Here is an 18,879-nt window from a genome sequence, read left to right as displayed (position 1 = left end):
TTCTTGAAAAGTTTAAGGTCACTCAAGCCTTATTGGCAAGCAAAGGTCTATGTGTGATCACATCTTGGAGATGTAGTCACATATTGACAAGCCGGGAGAGTTGGGTGTCAAAGTCTTGAGAAAGTTGGTGGTTCAATCACTTTCTAAGTAACATAGTGAGTTCCTTTGGGACTCCTATGAAACAAACTATGACAAGACCCTTAATGATCTTATCTATTTTCTAAGATCAACTTCCTAAAACTTGTGGACATTGACATTGGATATCCAGTAAAGCTCTCTCTTTCCAATGGAAAGGGATCGGCCATAGTCAACTCGGTTGACCAAATGGTAAAGAGAAAGGCTAAGTCTGTGATAGTCCCATGTTCCATTACCAAAGCGTCCATATGTTAAATTGCCAAAGGAAGGGGCATTGGTTGCGAAGCTGCCAATATTACCTAAGGGTGTTAAAGTCAATAAGTTTGACTCTACTTCAGGTAAAGTCCACTATCTAACTCTGCTAAGTTTCTATTATGAGATTCTTGATACATGATGTGACTGGGTCACATGGTGATGTTTTAAGAATCAAAGAAAAGTGAAGGAACTTAAAGAAAGAATATGCTGAATCTGATCGCATAGATGTATTTCTATCGCATAGTTTGAAGATCGGATTCTTGAGCTACTTCTTAGGAGTTATGAGATATTGCTTAGGAATAGATAACAACAATTTTTCATATGGATTGTAAGGATAAGTTTTTCCACAAAGTTTTTAAAAATAAAAGGAAACTTTTGATTTTATTTATTTTATGTATCCTTACAATGGCGTTTGTGAAAAAAAATTGTTGCTTATATGATTCCATTAATAGCAAGAGTGGAAATATGAAATTGATTCTTTCATTAGTGGTAATGTCTAAATTTACCAAATAAGGAAAGATCCTCATCACCCAAGTTTCAATTGGACCGGAACTTGGAATCATGCAAGTTGTATAGCATGATGAATGAGAACTTTCAAGCATTGGAAAAATTAAGACTAACTACTTGTTCACATGGATGTATGCGTCAAGTAATGGACTAAGGGATCGAGTACACATTCTTGTGCACTGATTAAGTCCACCACAAAAGATCGATAAGACTATTCGTCATGATTTACTTAAGTTCAGTAAATACGGTTATACTTACAAGTTTAAGTATAATTCTGAAACATTGGAAAATTTTCAATGTATGACAGAGCGAATAAGAAGAATCAAATTAGGCAGAAGGATAAAAGTTTCTCTAATCTGAAAAGATGGGAGAGAACTTTAGTATCATGTTTTAAGACCATCTTAATGATTTTTAGACCTTATCACAATTCATCCTCTAAGTGCATTCTGATAGCTAAGAAGAGGAGCTATGAATTGTTGAAGTGGTCAAATCAAGAAGATGAGTCATACTTCGTTCCAAAACAAGTCTTAGAGTCATACTCCAAGACTGTAAGTTGAGTGACATATCTTAAAGGAAGGTTTAAAACACTTGTCAAATGTAAGAGTAAAAGTTTTCTACTCTTGTACATTTGAAATTGGTAAGTTGTGATGTTTTGGATATAACAAAGACCAACTGAGGCCAATTGTGTGAAGTGTTTTTATTGATTAGAATCCACACTATCTCTTGAATATTTGACAAGAAAGTCTTATATGTCAAGAGGACAGTGGGAGTCTTAAAGGTCTTGAAAGTCTCAAGAACTAATCAAGAATAAAACTTGAAGTTCTTCACTAGCACACGACTTGAGGTTCATAACCTATCGTGTTGACATATTATGTGCCCATTCCAATTAAAGTTGGCTTTGCATATGAGTTCTTAGAGTTCTCAATTGGTTGCACAACAACTTGGAAGCAATGACAGGCCCTTGAGTTGCCAGGTGGCAAGAAATTAAGATTGAGCTCAGACCATATTTGCTTGGATTTGTCATTATCCTTGTCTTGTGACTATGGTTTTGACAATTCACATGGATAAGAACACATACACCATTAAATCTAAGTGTCATAAGGTTTCTCTCCGACTCATGAAAATGATGGTGAGGAAACACTCTCACTATGTAGATTTTAACTAGATAGCAATTCTGATATTTGCATTCTCAAAGTCGTTAGTGGAGCGTGTGTGGTTTACCGACACACTAACATGGACTTGTGATAAGTGGCAAAGGTCTAAACAATCAAGACTATGATTACGACATCCCTTTTCATAGTTCTTAAAATTATTTAGACACACCTGTGAGCTATCTAAGATAAGATGTATGATTATGATAAAGTTTTATCAAAGCAATCTAGTATCAGAAATCTGAACTTTGGTAAAAAAGTCAATAAAGTATTGATTTCTAGAAGTCCAGCTGATTTCTGAGTACATATCAAAGCTAGTGGGAGCATAAGTGTTATGGTAATAATCATCATGTTAGTGGGAGCATGATAATTGTGATAAAGGTTGCAAGTTACAATGTTAATTATAGAAAACAAAAGGTTTCAATTGGGAAAGAGTTGTTTTTCTATAATTAAGGGAGAGGAAATTATACTTCATCTCAAATCTAAAAGCTTAGATTGAGGTTTTAATCGTATTTAGTCAAGGATATATATATATATATATATATATATATATATATATATATATATATATATATATATATATATGAATGCTATGTTGGAATGGCTCAACATAAACAAATTCTATATATGGAGTCCATTATTTGCGTTCTAAAATTCGATTATGATTACGACATCCCTTTTCATAATCTAAATTATGAGAACTTGACAAATTAAAATGGAAATAGTATAGCAAAAGACTGGTTTAGTCTTTATGCGAGACATCATGAATCGGGTCCCATATGCTTCGGATATAGGATCGATTACATGTGCTATATTCATCCTTTTTAAAATTTTCCAAATGCCTGGGGCATTTAGAAGGGAAAAGGTCTAGAACTGGATATGACTAAAAGGATTAAGCAATTGTTGAGGAAAATCCAAGGTTTACCAAAGATTGGTTGCTCAAAGACAGTTGGAAGTATAGTGATAATTCTGGAAGGACCATATTGACATAATCTGTAAGGAGGCAACTCTTGTTCAGAAGTGATAGTCAAAATGGAATATGGAAATGTTTCAAAGTTAGAAATTATTCAATCTATGTAAGATTAGGAAACTTAATTCAAGAAGGATGTTTCCAAGGAGTTGATCTCCTTTGGAATGCTCTGTAATGGTAGTTTTCAAGTCTTTCTGACTTTGTGCATAATCATTACAAGAGGTTCAATGCATATAAGTTTAGAATCTAACAGATTTCAGTAAATAACATGAATTTGGAATTCTTGCATTTGCAGTAAGGATTTGGGACTGTGAAAATAGGATCATTGGAGTTATGTTCAATTGATCTATTTGACAAAGTAAAGATCATAGACAAACATAGTATGCATACTTGGTGTATGGCATGACTAGTGTTTAGAAAACATAGTGTATATGCTTGGAGCTTAGGACAACTATTGTTTTAAATTCAAGAATAAAGTTGATAGTTGAAACAATATACAATGAATAATGTGTAATCATATGGTGATAAATAAAAGGTGTTTTATTTATGTTCAAAGGTTTTGATACCATATTGGATTCAATTATTATTGTGTTTCACTTTGCATGTTTTTAACTTCCAGAATAACTAGGTCGTTGTTCTGGATGACTAATTTATTCAAACCATCCACAGTCGGTCATATGTTGGAAGTAGATATGAATTAAGACTGTCATGGGTTGGCTTGTAGAGGTCTAAGATGTTGGACAAAGGGCTACAACACTCATGAGTGCTCATAAGTTCTGAGTATTAGATTCAACCCGCGCTCATTGGAATCACTTTATGCATTTTATCACGAGTGATCATGAGACGATAATATCTTATATTCTTCAAACCTAGAGATATGAGTGGTTACTATGAGTTGGTTGTACATTGATTGCATGAAAACGCATTTGGTAACTCGATGTTATAAAACGTGCCTTTGTGTATGATTCAACAAGTAGTAGAACAAGCCATATGAGTCGAAGTTTATCCATTCCTTTTACCTTCGGGATAAAAGCGATATCTGTGGGCCCCTCAATAATTTGGTGATGGAAAATGTAAGTGCTCGGCCGGGCCAGGACTGATTTGATTTATTCAATTAGTCAGTTGTCATAAATCGGAAATCGGGAAACAACAAATGGACAGAGAGAATGATTATAATCCATGTCTCAGTCCATATGATATCTAGTATGGAGGAATATATGATCCCTTATCTAATGGACAAGTCATTGACAAAGGTCAGAGTTCATCTACAAGGTCAGAGTTCGACAGAAGCTTTTGAGAGCTACGATTGCCAGTCAGTTCTTGAAGTCATACGCAATAATAGTTTTAGACTTATCCAAGTGGGAGACTGTTGGATTAATGTCTAAGTCCATAACTATAATTGGTAAGACTTGACCCGACCCGACATGGTCCATTTGGGTTGCATGGCATCATGCATCTGGATAGACTATAATGAGAGAAATAACACTTAAGGTTGGTTAATATATTATAAGTTCTAATATATTAATAAGGTTATTTAATTAGTATTGATCAAGAATTAATTTGGAATTAATTAAGTGATCAACAGGAGACTAATTAAATATATGGGTTGATTGTGTAAATCATTCATTCTTATATATGTGGGCTTGTGATCCAAGATTCCTTATGTTGGACTAAGTCCATGGGGTGATCCATGGATACTCCATGGAGGTTAAAATCCATAAAGCATAAGGAATGGGTAAAGTTATGAGTTACATGGTGTAACCCTAATAGCCACCATATAAAAGAATCCCATGGCTCAAGAAATCGTGCACTAGTGTGTGAATATGAGGGCTAGACGATTTCAAGGAGTGTTCCATTTCTCTCAAGTCATTCCATGTGCACTTGATGTTGTGTGAACCATTTGAGGTGTCACACTTGGGGCATTAGGCACTCAAGCTTCATGAAGATAATCTACATCAAAGAGGTATGTAATTCTAAATTGATATATTCATTTGAATCAATGTTATTATGCTAGTTAGGATGAATACCTTGGAAAGTTCATATTTGCATGTATAATAGAGAAAACATAGATCCAAGGTATTTAGGGTTGTATGTACTAAAAATACATAAATATATATATATATATATATATATTATGTACTAAAAATACATAAATAAATACTTACCATCATCAATACCAGTCAAATTCAAATTCACATCAACTTCAACTAGTTTCTGATTTAAACAACCATCTGTACCTATAAAATTCAAATATAAAAAATTAAAATCATACATGATTAAACTATATATAATAATAAAATATGCCTACCTTGATCCAAAGTTTTAAGAAAACTTTCAACAATTGGATTGCAAATAAATTTACTAAAAGATACACCTTCCAGGCTATCAATTAGACCCACACTCTTAGTAACATTTTCGACAACAAAATTTAAATTCATGGCCTCTTCTTTATTACACCCACTTCCATTTCCTTGTTCATCATGTTCATCATCATCACCTTTACCTTCAACATGATTTTTACCAATATTGCCCTCATGTGGACCACTTCCATCCCCTGACCACCAGAACATTTCCCTTGATCATAATCTTCAACATTTTCATCATCATTAAGAAAATCATTCCCGTAATCTTCATCATTAACTTGAACAAAACCAGGTGTTAATACCGGTTCTTTATATTTTTGTGAAACATAATGGAAATCAAAACTTTTTGTGCTTAAATCTTCAACAGGAAATAATAATTTCCAATTTTTCAAATTTTGACTTTGAGGAAACTTCAACACTCCCTCATCTATCTTTACAACAAGATCCTTTTTCAAATCCTCCATCCTCTGATACATACATGAAATTTTACTTTCATACACCTACATAAGAAAAAATATACTTACAACTAAAATACTTAAACATAAAAAGTCATAAATGAATAAACAAATTAAATCATAAATGAATAAAACTATAGAATTACCTCTACGTTATTAACTTTATTAACATCAAAATCTTCTTCATCCTCATCATATAAATCCTCTTCACCATTAGATTCAACCTCATCACCACCAGATTCCTCCTCATTATACTCTGATTCTTGAAATTCTTCTTCAACATATGCTTCATTAACATGTCCACATCCAAATCCTCCATTCTCTTGTAAAATATCCTCAAGAAACCTTATCTTCTCTAACGTCCAATAAAAAATAGTTGGACATTTACGTGTCACTTGCAAATGATCAAACTTGAAAGTATCCACATACAACAACTACAAAAAACATATATAACATCATATATGATTTTGATGTGTAATATATAATTAAACAAAAATTATACTACATAATCATATATGATTATATGTAATAAAATCATATATGGTTTATTATAAAAACAAACCTATTTTTAAAACTAAAAAGAATAATAAATATCAAAAAAATAATTCACGTACCATAAGGTATGCTGCTGGTCCATAAAATAAAGAAGATTCTTTTCTCTGGATTGTAAACCTTCTTCATCCTTACCAAACAATCCACAATGTAATCACACCAGTCAATGCTACTTAAATTAGTGTCTCTTCTAATTAAATACAACGGATTCATATTACATTTACCCATGCTTGTAGACTCACAGAAAGTATTAATAAAAAGAACCAAAAAATTGATTCTGAAGTCGTCATCCGCAACACTAGTTTGAACAAATTCATTCTTTGGCTGTTTCAATCTCAATTTATCAATATTTTCATACTGTTTCTTCCACTCAAACATACAACTCTCTTCATTATTCTCCGAAATGTAATCCATGTTTGAAAGTAATGAGCCACCAGATGGGAATCCTAACATCTCTTTAACATACTTACTATCAACACTAACTTCACAATTATCAAACTTCACCTTCAAAGATTCAAAATTAAAATGATCAAAAACATAATAAACAATCTTCAACGGTACGTCTATCATCTTCATCCCTAACAAACTCCCAAATCTCATAGCCCTAACACAATCCTTCTGTTCTCTACTTAAACCTTGAATAACACCCAACAATGACCCGGGTGAACATCTATTCTTCAATGAAGGAAATTATTTTATAACAACAACTATTTTTTATCTTTCTTCAAAACTTTAGTTTTTCTCTTTGGTTTCTTTGAAAATCCAGGACGACTCTGAAAATCTAAATCATCTTCATCAGATAGTTCACGTTTCTTACTTAAAGTTTTGACCTTAAACCTCAACTTCACTTTTGGTTGTTCAATAACTGTTTTTTTTGGATGTCTTTGAACGTGTTTGCAACACCTCATTCACATTTTCTCTTTTGGAAGATGACCGTGTCTTCCTTGAGCTATCTACATTCCCTTTTTTAACTACAATTTTCATTACAAACATAGTGTTAGTAAAAAATAAAACATACATTTATCATTACTATTCACTAATGATTATAAATAGACGTATAAAATCATTTATGATTAGAACAATAAATAAAAATACAATTAAATGTTATATACAATCCACTTAAAAAACCACAAAATCAGTTATGATTACAAAAATGACTTTATATTTATGTTTGATACATAAAAATACATTTATCATTAGTATTTAACAATGCTTATAAACAAACGTATAAAATCATCTATGATTAGAAGTGGAAATAAACATATAACTAAATGTTATGTTCAATACACTGAAAAAAATCAAAAAATCAGTTATGATTATAACAAATAACTTTAAAAAATCAAAAAATCAGTTATGATTATAACAAATAACTTCAAACATTAAGTTATATGTTTATTTCCACTTCTAATCATAGATGATTTTTTTTTAACTGTACCTTCGGAAATAACAACACTTCTACCGTATTCAATATTTTTTTGATTTTTGATTTTTTTTTCGAACATAGTTTCTTTTGAAATCACTATCTGTGAAAATATAAACAAAAACTTACATCAAAAACCACCACAAACAAACATAATAAAAAACATATCAACTCTAAACGAGACAATCATCAAAATCAAGTTAAAATGATGAAAAACCTACTGAATAAAAGCAAAAAGACACCATTATCAACATAAAACGACAGTTAACTAATTAATAAAAACATGCATTATCAATAAAATAAAAAATAACTCGCATTCTAACATTTCATTTCGATTAACGAAGATGCGACTTCGTTTATATTTTCTCCTGAAGAAATTTACTGATTTCTCAATAACAGGTAAGAAACGAAAACTAGGGCGAAATGCGATAAAGAAAGAAAAAGAGGGTTTCCTGAGAGTTCGAAGTGAGACTTTGATCGAGAAAGAAAAGAAAACAATAGGTGGTTACAGTATCGTAGCCTGCAAAATTCATATCAATCTTTGTAAAATTACAGCAATAGCCCCACAATCGTAAATTAACGACATTAGTTTAATAAGTTACCAATATAATTATAAATATGCCACCGCATAGTTTCAGAAACAAACATAAGCACATCAAACGGTTATACACATATCTTACAATCTCTAATTTTTATCTCAAAGGAACCAACATATATATATATATATAAGTTCAATAGAGAACCATAATTATTGATTCTCCAAAGAACCGAATATTTTTTCCAAGTTCTAGAGCTTATTCTTTATCAAAAAAAAAACTAAAAATATCTAAATTTATAACATAACATTGTGAATATTAAATATATTTTTCGGATTCACCGTGTGAATTTAGATTCACATTGTGAATTTTCAAAGATTCACATTGTGAATTTGACGAATTTTTTTTATCGAATGTGATATCATTGGAAAAGGGATAAAAAATTATGAATTTCTATATTTTTAGTTTTTTTTTATAACAAATAAGTTCTAAAAGTTGAAAAAAAGATTGGTTCCTTCATTCCTTGGTTAATTATAGTTCTCTATTGAAATTCATTAAATATATATATATATATATATATATATATATATATATATATATATATATATATATATATATATATAGAGAGAGAGAGAGAGAGAGAGAGGTTACATTGAGATAAAAATAAAATAGAGATCTTGAGATTCAACATCAACTATATATTTCACATCTGCCGCTCTAACCCTCTAGCGTACCGGTGCAACACGTCTGTTATAATCATAAATGATTATATAGCATTGTCCATTCATTTCGTCTCCGCCACCATCCCCACCACACAACCGCTATCGCCACCACCACTACAAACACCTCCGACAACAGCTGACCCCACTACTGTCACCTCCGTCACTTGTACCATCGCCACGTCTTCCACCACCACCTTTTTTTCCCACTAACTATCATAATCATATATGATTAGGTATATACTTATAAACATATATAGTCATATATGATTATACCTCTCTGTCATATAATCATCTATGATTAGACGTACCTCGCTGCTGCCGCTGGAGCATTAGAACGGCAAATGAGAAATATGTGTCTAGTGTTGAATCTTAAGATCTCTATGTTTTTAATCTCAAGTGAATCGTACAGTATATATATATATATATATATATATATATATATATATATATATAAAGGTTTGGTTGAGATTTTGAAAAAAATATTGATTTTGAGATTCAATGTCAGTCACCTATTTCTTATTTGCTGCTGTAGCGCTTCGGTGTACCGGCAGTACGGAAGACCTATAATCATAAATAATTATGCAGTGCCACACGTTCTTTTTCCCCGACCACCTTCCTCACCACCATAAGCGCCGCCGCCACCACCACCACTACAACTTGCACCATCTATGCCACCTCCATCATCTCTACCATCGCCACCTTTGCCACCACCACTTCCTCCGACACAAATCACCATAATCAAATATCATTACTTACGTTGTAATAAACATATATCTATAATCATTTATGATTAGACATATAAGTATAAATGTGTATAATCATATATGATTATACCTCTCTTGCATATAATCATTTATGATTAGGCATATCCCGCTGTTGTCGATACCCTGGTTCGTTAAAGCGACAAATAAGAAATCTATGACTGATATTGAATATCAATTTTGTTTCTTTTAGAATCTCAATGGAGCCGTCCCTATATATATATATATATATATATATATATATATATATATATATATATATATATATATATATATATATATAGAGAGAGAGAGAGAGAGAGAGAGAGAGAGAGAGCTAGGTTCAAATGTGGATTGACATCTATTATGCAGAGTGTGGATAGTGCTATTCTGTGAGAATAACAAAGAAAATATGTTGTTTGATAATGTGAATACATTCAATCTTACATAACTATTGTCATTATCATGCATTCTCACTAATTAAACTGTCTATAAGATTATTATAGATTTTTTTTTATTATTCTCAATCTGTCAGAATGATGTCAGGATATTTATTGAGTCCTATTCTGTAAGAATGAAAATGATTGAAAAACGTTGCGTGAGAACAAAAATGAATAATAATTAGTGAGAATGCATGGAAATGACAATAATTGTGTGAGGTTGAACGTATTCACATTATTAAACAATTTATTCTTTTTGTATTTCTCATAGAATAGCATCGTCCACACGTCCACATAATAGTTGTCCATCCACATTATAACACACACACACATATATATATATATATATATATATGGAAAAAAAATTATGTGCATGTGCAGTCAACTTTAGTACCAAATTTAAATGTACATGTGCATATAAATAGAAAAAAAATTATGTGCATGTGCATGAAAAAAAATTATTACGAATATACATAAAAAGTGGATTTTTTTAAACATCCATTTCTTAAGTATTATTATCAAAATTAGAGGTGTTCAAAACCGGATATCCGAAAATTTCGATATCCGAATTTCGGATTTCCGAAAATTTGGATAATTGATTTTTGATATCCAAATCCGTATCCGAAATTTCGGATACGGATTCGGATATTAAACCGGATATCCGAATTTCATTAATTTTAAATAAATATCCACATCTGAACATCCGATCCGTAAAATCACCGCAACTCTTAAAATTAATAATAGCAACTATGTTAAATCTTGCTATATAGATGGATATCGATAGCAACAAATAAATATATGTAGCATTTACTTAATAGTTTTTTATTATAAGCCAACGAACCAAGATTATAACAAACAAATATATAACGATTGTAAATGAAAAGGTTTGCAATAAAAGTTTGGAAAGAATGGTCAAGAAAAAGTTGAAAAGTTTGGGGAACATTAGTCCATTAAGCATGCCAATGTTTCTAATTTCTCATTTTAAAATATTAAAAAATAAAAAAAAATTATTTTTTTCGGATATCGGATATCCGAAATATCCGAAACTTTATAAATTCACTATTCGTATCCGAATCCGAAAAATCGGATATCCGAAATTTCGGATCGGATTTTCGGATTTTCGGATGCGGATATTTTTGAACATCCCTAATCAAAATATATATACTATGTTTTTGCTGAAATAAAAAAATATTTAAAAAAATGATTACTAATTGGTTTTTTAATTCAACGGATATTTCCAATGCGTATTTGTATGTTTTTTTTTTCTGGATATACACATTTAGAAAAAACATATGAATATACAAATGCACAAGAAAAAATCAAAAATTTTCTTTAAACATCTCTCGGATATATATATATATATATATATATATATATATATATATATATATATATATATATATATATATATATATATATATATATATATATATATATATATATATATATATATATATATATATATATATATATATATATGAAATTTAGTGTCAAAATTATATGTAGATAAAAGTTCGTTTGTTCTGTCCTTCAATTTGGTTTTTCGTGGATATTGTCTTTCTCTCTCTCTCCCTCTCTCTCTCTCTCTCTCTCTCTCTCTTTATATATATATATATCCTAAATCCTATACTAATAAAACAATACTAAATTGCCACGTGACAATTTCTTAGCCTCCGCCCAAGCTATTTTTCCCACTCAAATGGCAAAGTGAAATTCCAATATTGTCCATTTGGTCAATTCAACTCATATACCATCTTTTTAAATCGGTTTCAATCAAATAAAGCAGTCAATCTGTCCCACAAAATCAAGACAAATCATTGCAATAGTTTCCTTCGTCTTCATTGTTCTTCAGCCCTACCTCTTCCTGTAATTGATTCAGACAACTGATTTAGAGAGAAATCTCGATTCATATTGATTTATTGAAAATTGGCTAAATTGATCGACGGTGATTTTCTAGAGCTAACCTGAAGAAGGTTTCAAGGTAAAGTATAGCTCCAAGAAATTTAAGGTTTCTTTAAAAAAGAGATACAAATCGGTAGCTATTGTGCGAACTATTGCTTTTGATGGTCTATGCCTTCTCCTCTAACATCACTACCACTATTTCTTCTCCCTTTCTCTCTAGCTCCAAGTTGCTATCTTTCTTAACTTTAATTAGGATTTTAAAACAAAAATAAGAAATTAATATTTATTGTAATACTTGTGAGCTATTTGACTATGTGAAACAGAGTAATCATGAAGCTTGAAAGCCATTATGCTTTTCGGATTGATGATTTCTTTTTTCATCCTATCGTGGTGTGTTACTTTGAAGCATAAAATATGTACATTTTTATATAGCGACATATACAATTTTATTCAACAAGGAAATAATGGTATGTGTGTAGAAAAGGTGCTTGATAAATGCTTGAGATAAGGGAAGAGCATGTTGAAGCTATGTTTTTCGGACAATAACTCCATTATATGTTGTTCTTGCCTGTTCTTCTTGGGTTGTGGTAGTTGATTGAAATATTTTCTACTTCTTGGTTTTCATTGCGTTTCTTTATTCAATGGTCCTTTTGTGAGATATGAAAGTACATTCAATATGATATAACTTTCAAAAATAATATGTTAAACCACATAAGTTTTACAGGTGATTCTTTGAAGAAGCTTGAAGAAAGAGGAATTATCATACTTTTGGTCACTGGTAGGAGGTTTGCTTCTGGCCTTAAATTTTTTTTCTTCTCTAAGAGTTTTAATATTAATGTAAGTAAGAGTTATAATGATGGTGTTCTCTTGGATTTCTTAGGGAATTCTCAGATTTGGAATTAATTTTATATGGCTCTTTACTTTGTTGTTTTTAGATCCATATTCGATTCAAAGCTTCATGTATATGGTTGTGTAGATAAATTTGTGTATTTCGGGGCTTTTTTGGGTTTTCATTATGAGCTTCAAACTCTACTTACTTGCAAGTATTGAGTTATTCGAAGCTTGGGAGTTAGTCACTATTCGTACTTTATGAATTCATTTAAACCTACAAGAATTTGTAGTTTTATATTGTTTGTTGGTTTTTAACAAATTAATAAGCTTCATAAATGGCCATACTTTATGAATTCAATTTTTAGTATATGTGTTTTGCTCACTCACGTCGTGAAATTGTCAATTTGTCTGTTTGTTTTATTATCAATTAACCAAATTTTGTTTCTAATTTGCATTTTGTCTGGATTTACTTATAATGTGAAGCAGATTGACAGTTTGACAGAGGTAACCAGATGGTAAGTTGTGAGAAAACACGGGGGTTGTGGTTTGGAGGACAAGCATTGTAAGTTTCCTCATATATATGCTTATGTGCTTCATGGTTTTGGTGGTTACAATGGTTTTCATATTGCTATGATTATTATTATGTTTTTGGTTTTCATATTGCTATGATTATTATTATGTTTTCTAAAGTTTTAATATTAGTTTACTTTGTCAACTACATTTCATGTACCTAAACAAGTACATTGCCTATTTTGGTAGAACACGGAAAGTACATTGACATTTCATGCAAAAAAGGTAATGAGTTATCTATGTGATGAGATAATTTTTTTTATCTATTTTATAATCTAAATCATTTTTTATTTTTATTTTTAAAACCACATTTCACTTTGTTACTAACTTTTTATCGAGTTCTGGACTAAGTCCAAAACAATATTCGTAAAAATAATAGTAAAATATTGGCAAGTTTTTCCAAGAAATAGCAATGTACGTTCATATCTGGTCAAAACAGCTTCATGATAAGACATGCTACTATGTTTCCTCAATTACATACAATGGTATAGAAATATCTAACATTTAGATGATTGAATACATGTAAATGAAACAATGTTGTCATTTCTTGCATTTAACCTTATATTTGAAAGTTTAGTTTGTGCTTTTTAGATCTCTATTGTTTTCATTATCCGACTCATGGTATTTTGTTTACAGGTCTTAGATTTCTATAAGCACCCATAGTTTGAGAGCCCAATTGAAGCTATTACACTTGGGATAACTCTTTTGTGTTTGATTGTCAAACTACCTACTTGCTGGGGCATTTTAAAAGTGGCTCAAAGTTCTGGCTGAAACTATAGCTTTTGAAAGGAGACTGATCGAAAGAAGTTCTAAAATTCAAAATGGAGGCAATGAGAACTGATAGTCTTGTGTTTTATTTAATGATCTAATAAAAATTCCAGTTTACTTTCATGGATTTACAACTTTTCAATTAAACTTTACTGCATCAAAAAGGTTTAGTCTTTTTGCTATTAGGATAATGGAAAAAGTAGTAAAATTAAAAAAATAAGTAATTTATGCAGCTTTGTTAAGCATATATTTAGTTTGTGTAAATTTAATTTATTACTTTTCGAAACAAAATTTTGGCATCTAAACTTTAAGGATTTTAATATTTTTCCATCAACGTGCCTAACAGTAGACCTGACAATTCGAGACATGAATACACGAATCTGTGAGAGATACAACACGACACGAATACTTCTTGAAAGTTGAGATAAAACTTATTTCTCGTCGTGTAATCGTATCGTATCGAATTCATGGATGACATAATTTCATGACACGAATACACGAATTGTCAAGTTTTTTAATCTTTATATTATAAAATCCTATTGGATCCTAATATCAAATACACATTTATAATTTATATTTGAGAAATTGGCATACCTATCGGTGATGACTACCAAATTGTTTATTTGGGTATTTAGTTTGTGCTTCTATAACCTAACCAAACCAACACAACCTTAGGCAATTATTTTTCATTATATATTTTTTAGAGTTTTAATCCATCATATTCCAAGAAATGATTAAAAAAAGTTATGTTTCTTGGTTTTATTTTTCATTATATATTTTTAGAGTTTTTAGATAAACAAAAATTTCAATCAACATGCACAAAATCAAACTACTAATATTTGATAGATTCCACAAAATATGTCAGTATACACAAATATATATTACATCGTACAAACTCATGTTTTATCAAATATCTAAATTTACAAAACGTAAATTGAATATTCATAACGGTGTATATATTTATTTTAAAACAAAATTATAAACTTACTGACAAAGTTTATATCTTTATAGTTAATATTTTTTTTACTATTTGATTAGTCCTTACGATTTTGAATAATATATATTGTTTTTCTTTTTTAACCGTGGTTTCCACGAGTTTTAATTCTATTATATATATATATATATATATATATATATATATATATATATATATATATATATATATATATATATTATGTTCAAATGTGGAATACATCTATTGTGCGGATGTATGTGGACAACACTATTTTATGACAATGATTAAGAGGAAAAAATTGTTTGATAATATTAATATGCTTAACTTCATGTAACTATTGTTATTATCATGCATTTTACTAATTCTTATTTGTTTTTGTTCTTACGTATTTTTATTCACTCGTTTTCAATGTTACAAAATACAATTATCAAGAATACATTTTGACAAGATTTTAACAGAATAATAATGGTAAAAAAAGTCGATACTACAATTATGGATAATTTAATTAGTGATAATGACAAAGGTTATGTGTTGTTGAACGTATTCTTATTACCAAACAATTTATTCTCTTAATTATTTTCACATAATGATATTTTTCATACATGTTCGATATATACATATATATATATATATATATATATATATATATATATATATATATATATATATATATATATATATATATATATATATATATATATATATATATATATATATATATATATATATATTATATATATATATATATATATATATATATATATATATGGCACTGACAAGCATAACCAATCTCAACTTCCACCAAGCTTTAAGTTAAAGAGAAGTCTACCTCACCTCACCGTACTCAAAACGGATAATAAATTATAGGAAACGTATTCCATTGTTTAGCCTGAAATAACTCCACTAATTATAGTTCATTTTATCAAAGAAGGTAAAGGAACTCTTAATTAATAGCGGCTATGCCTGCAATATGCTTATCTTTTGTATTATATATTATATATATATATATATATATATATATATATATATATATATATATATATATATATATATATATATATATATATAATACAAAAGATAAGCATATTGCATGCATAGCTGCTATTAATTAAGAGTTCCTTTTATTATTACCTTCTTTTGATAAAATGAACTATAATTAGTGGAATTATTTCTGGCTAAGCAATGTAATACGTCTCCTATAATTTATTATATATATATATATATATATATATATATATATATATATATATATATATATATATATATATATATATATATATATATATATATATATATATATATATATATATATATATATATATATAAAAGTTCAAATTAAACATGCCATTCTATTCATGTAAGACAGGAGAATGCGTTTTAAATTTATAATACATTTTTTGGGTCAAAAAATAAAAGAATTATAGAAATGACAAAAATAATTTGACATTTAATATCATTATTTTTAATATAAAAAATCAAACAAAGAATTCATTGTTCAAATGATTTTAACTAGAATATTTGTTTATAGAAGTATAATATATGTAATATTTTTATTAGAAATGTATAAAATTTTAAAAAATTAGTAATATTGTTATTTTAACATTAGAAAGATTATTCAATTATGAACAATACTCAAGTTTTCAACTATAAGGATGATTTTATTAATAGAATGGGTTTCTTTAATTTCTGTAATTATATTTATACACAGAACCTAAAATATTAATATTCATCAAGATACTATATAGTAGATGACTAAGTTTCTATTATGGAATGCTAATATCAGACAGTATTGTCTGAATAGAAGCTGGCTGGTTAATTCCCATATCCTAATACACAAGAAATACTTTTCCCCTATTATAATTCTATGATTTGTAATTAATTAATTATACACATGATCCCAGTTAATATTGAATTAATTATGAGCTTGTATTTGCTACTACACCCATAAATAACTGATTCAATTTCCATTACACATGTAATTGCTAGCATAGTTCAATCTTAAGATCCTCACAGCATGATCCCATCTCAAATTACTAAACTACCCTCCATCCTAGCCCCAGCTCCCCCTACCCCTAAGTCCCTAACCCTCCTTCATTCACAGGAATTACCTAAGCAACTCCATAGAACCTACCGTAAGAGAAGCTTGAGTACTAGGCTGACCACAGGCTCGAACAAAATTAGAGTGATTATTCGTACCGTGATTGTTCATGGTGGTGGTGGTGCCAATAACGTTCAACCCCGGAAGTGGTGATGTTTTTGTTGGCATACCGCCACCACCACCACCACCACCACCGGCAGCTGCAGCTTGTTCCAATGATTGCACTTGTTTTTTCAAGAATTTCATGTAATGAGCAGCCTCATCCAACATCGACGCTGTGTCCATTTTAGTACCTCCGGGAACTAATCTCTGCAATATCCTAATCCTCTCGCTGATCCTCTCCCTCCGGTGCCTCGCAGCCACACTCTGTGGGTCCTTTGATATCTTCACGTTCCGTCTCTTTGGTGGCTTGACAGACTCCGGGTCTATCTGAACTGGCTGCAACGCCGCCATCCGGAATATCATCTCCCTCATGGCCTCTACCGAGTCCGGTTTCTGCTGAAACCAGCTGCATCGTGGAAATTCGCGTAACGCCCTGATTTGTGGCGATGGAAGAATTACAGGTAGTTGGTTACGATACATGAACTGTGGTTGTGGTGGTGGGGATGGGTGGTTGCTGGTGGAGCTTCCGCCGGAGAATTCCATGAGTGGTGAGTCGGAAAGATCTTGGAAAGGAAGAGAAAACTGTTCCGGAAGCTCATCTAGCTCCATTATCATAGGTATCATCTCCATTTGATCTTTAGCTTGAACGCTAGTGACGGTGGATTAGGCTGAGAGAGTAGTTAGAAGAATTAGGGTTTATGGATAACACACTACTGTAGGAATATGCAAGTGGAACTGTGGAATGCTATAAATAACAATTTCACGACTGATATTTTAATGCAATTCTTACGCCCTCGTATTTATTGCAACAACAACAAAATATATATATATATATATATATATATATATATATATATATATATATATATATATATATATATATATATATATATATATATATATATATATATATATATATATATATATATATATATATATATATTTTAGGGAATATGTGGCTCTTATGTATGTTATATTAGATATAAACCCATTAAAAACTGCATAATTTCAACGAAATACAATCAAATCTCTCTATCATTTTTTTTATATTCTCTATTAGACTAGATGATAGGCTTTGTATATATTTTTATGGAGTTTTAAATTTTTAATTTTGCAACACAAACCATTTATAAGAATACATTATCAACTACATATAAATCTTCATATTCAAATTTAAAATAGAAAAACTATAGTGAAAATTGATATTATTCATTAAAAACCCAATAAACTTCTTCCCATAACACATAAAAAAGAACAATGCAAGTATACATATGGTTGGTGTCAAAGAAATTTATGAAGCCTACTAGAGGTCTAATATAAAAAACACATTCGAAATACATAGATGTAAGGGAAAAATTATTAAATTAGAAATAATATGAGCTCAAAATCAATAGGAAGAAGATAAAA

At 30.0% G+C, this 18,879-nt stretch overlaps 1 protein-coding gene across 1 annotated transcript; it reads right to left on the bottom strand.

Moving 5' to 3' along the window:
- Window positions 1-17,059: 17,059 nt before the first annotated feature.
- Window positions 17,060-18,206, bottom strand: LOC111876744 (transcription factor HEC1). Its single transcript, XM_023873315.2, has one exon. The coding sequence runs from the start codon at window positions 18,100-18,102 to the stop codon at window positions 17,377-17,379; it is 726 nt and encodes a 241-aa protein (XP_023729083.1). The 5' UTR covers window positions 18,103-18,206; the 3' UTR covers window positions 17,060-17,376.
- Window positions 18,207-18,879: the final 673 nt, after the last annotated feature.

This window comes from Lactuca sativa, chromosome 2 (genome assembly GCF_002870075.4).
Source record: "Lactuca sativa cultivar Salinas chromosome 2, Lsat_Salinas_v11, whole genome shotgun sequence".
Lineage (NCBI taxonomy): Eukaryota > Viridiplantae > Streptophyta > Magnoliopsida > Asterales > Asteraceae > Lactuca > Lactuca sativa.
The sequence above is the reverse complement of the archived record's forward strand: the minus strand, read 5'-3'. Positions and strand labels throughout refer to the sequence as shown.

Coding starts and splice junctions, on each gene's coding strand:
- LOC111876744 (XM_023873315.2), bottom strand. CDS start 18,102: ATGGAGATGATACCTATGATAATGGAGCTAGATGAGCTTCCGGAACAG.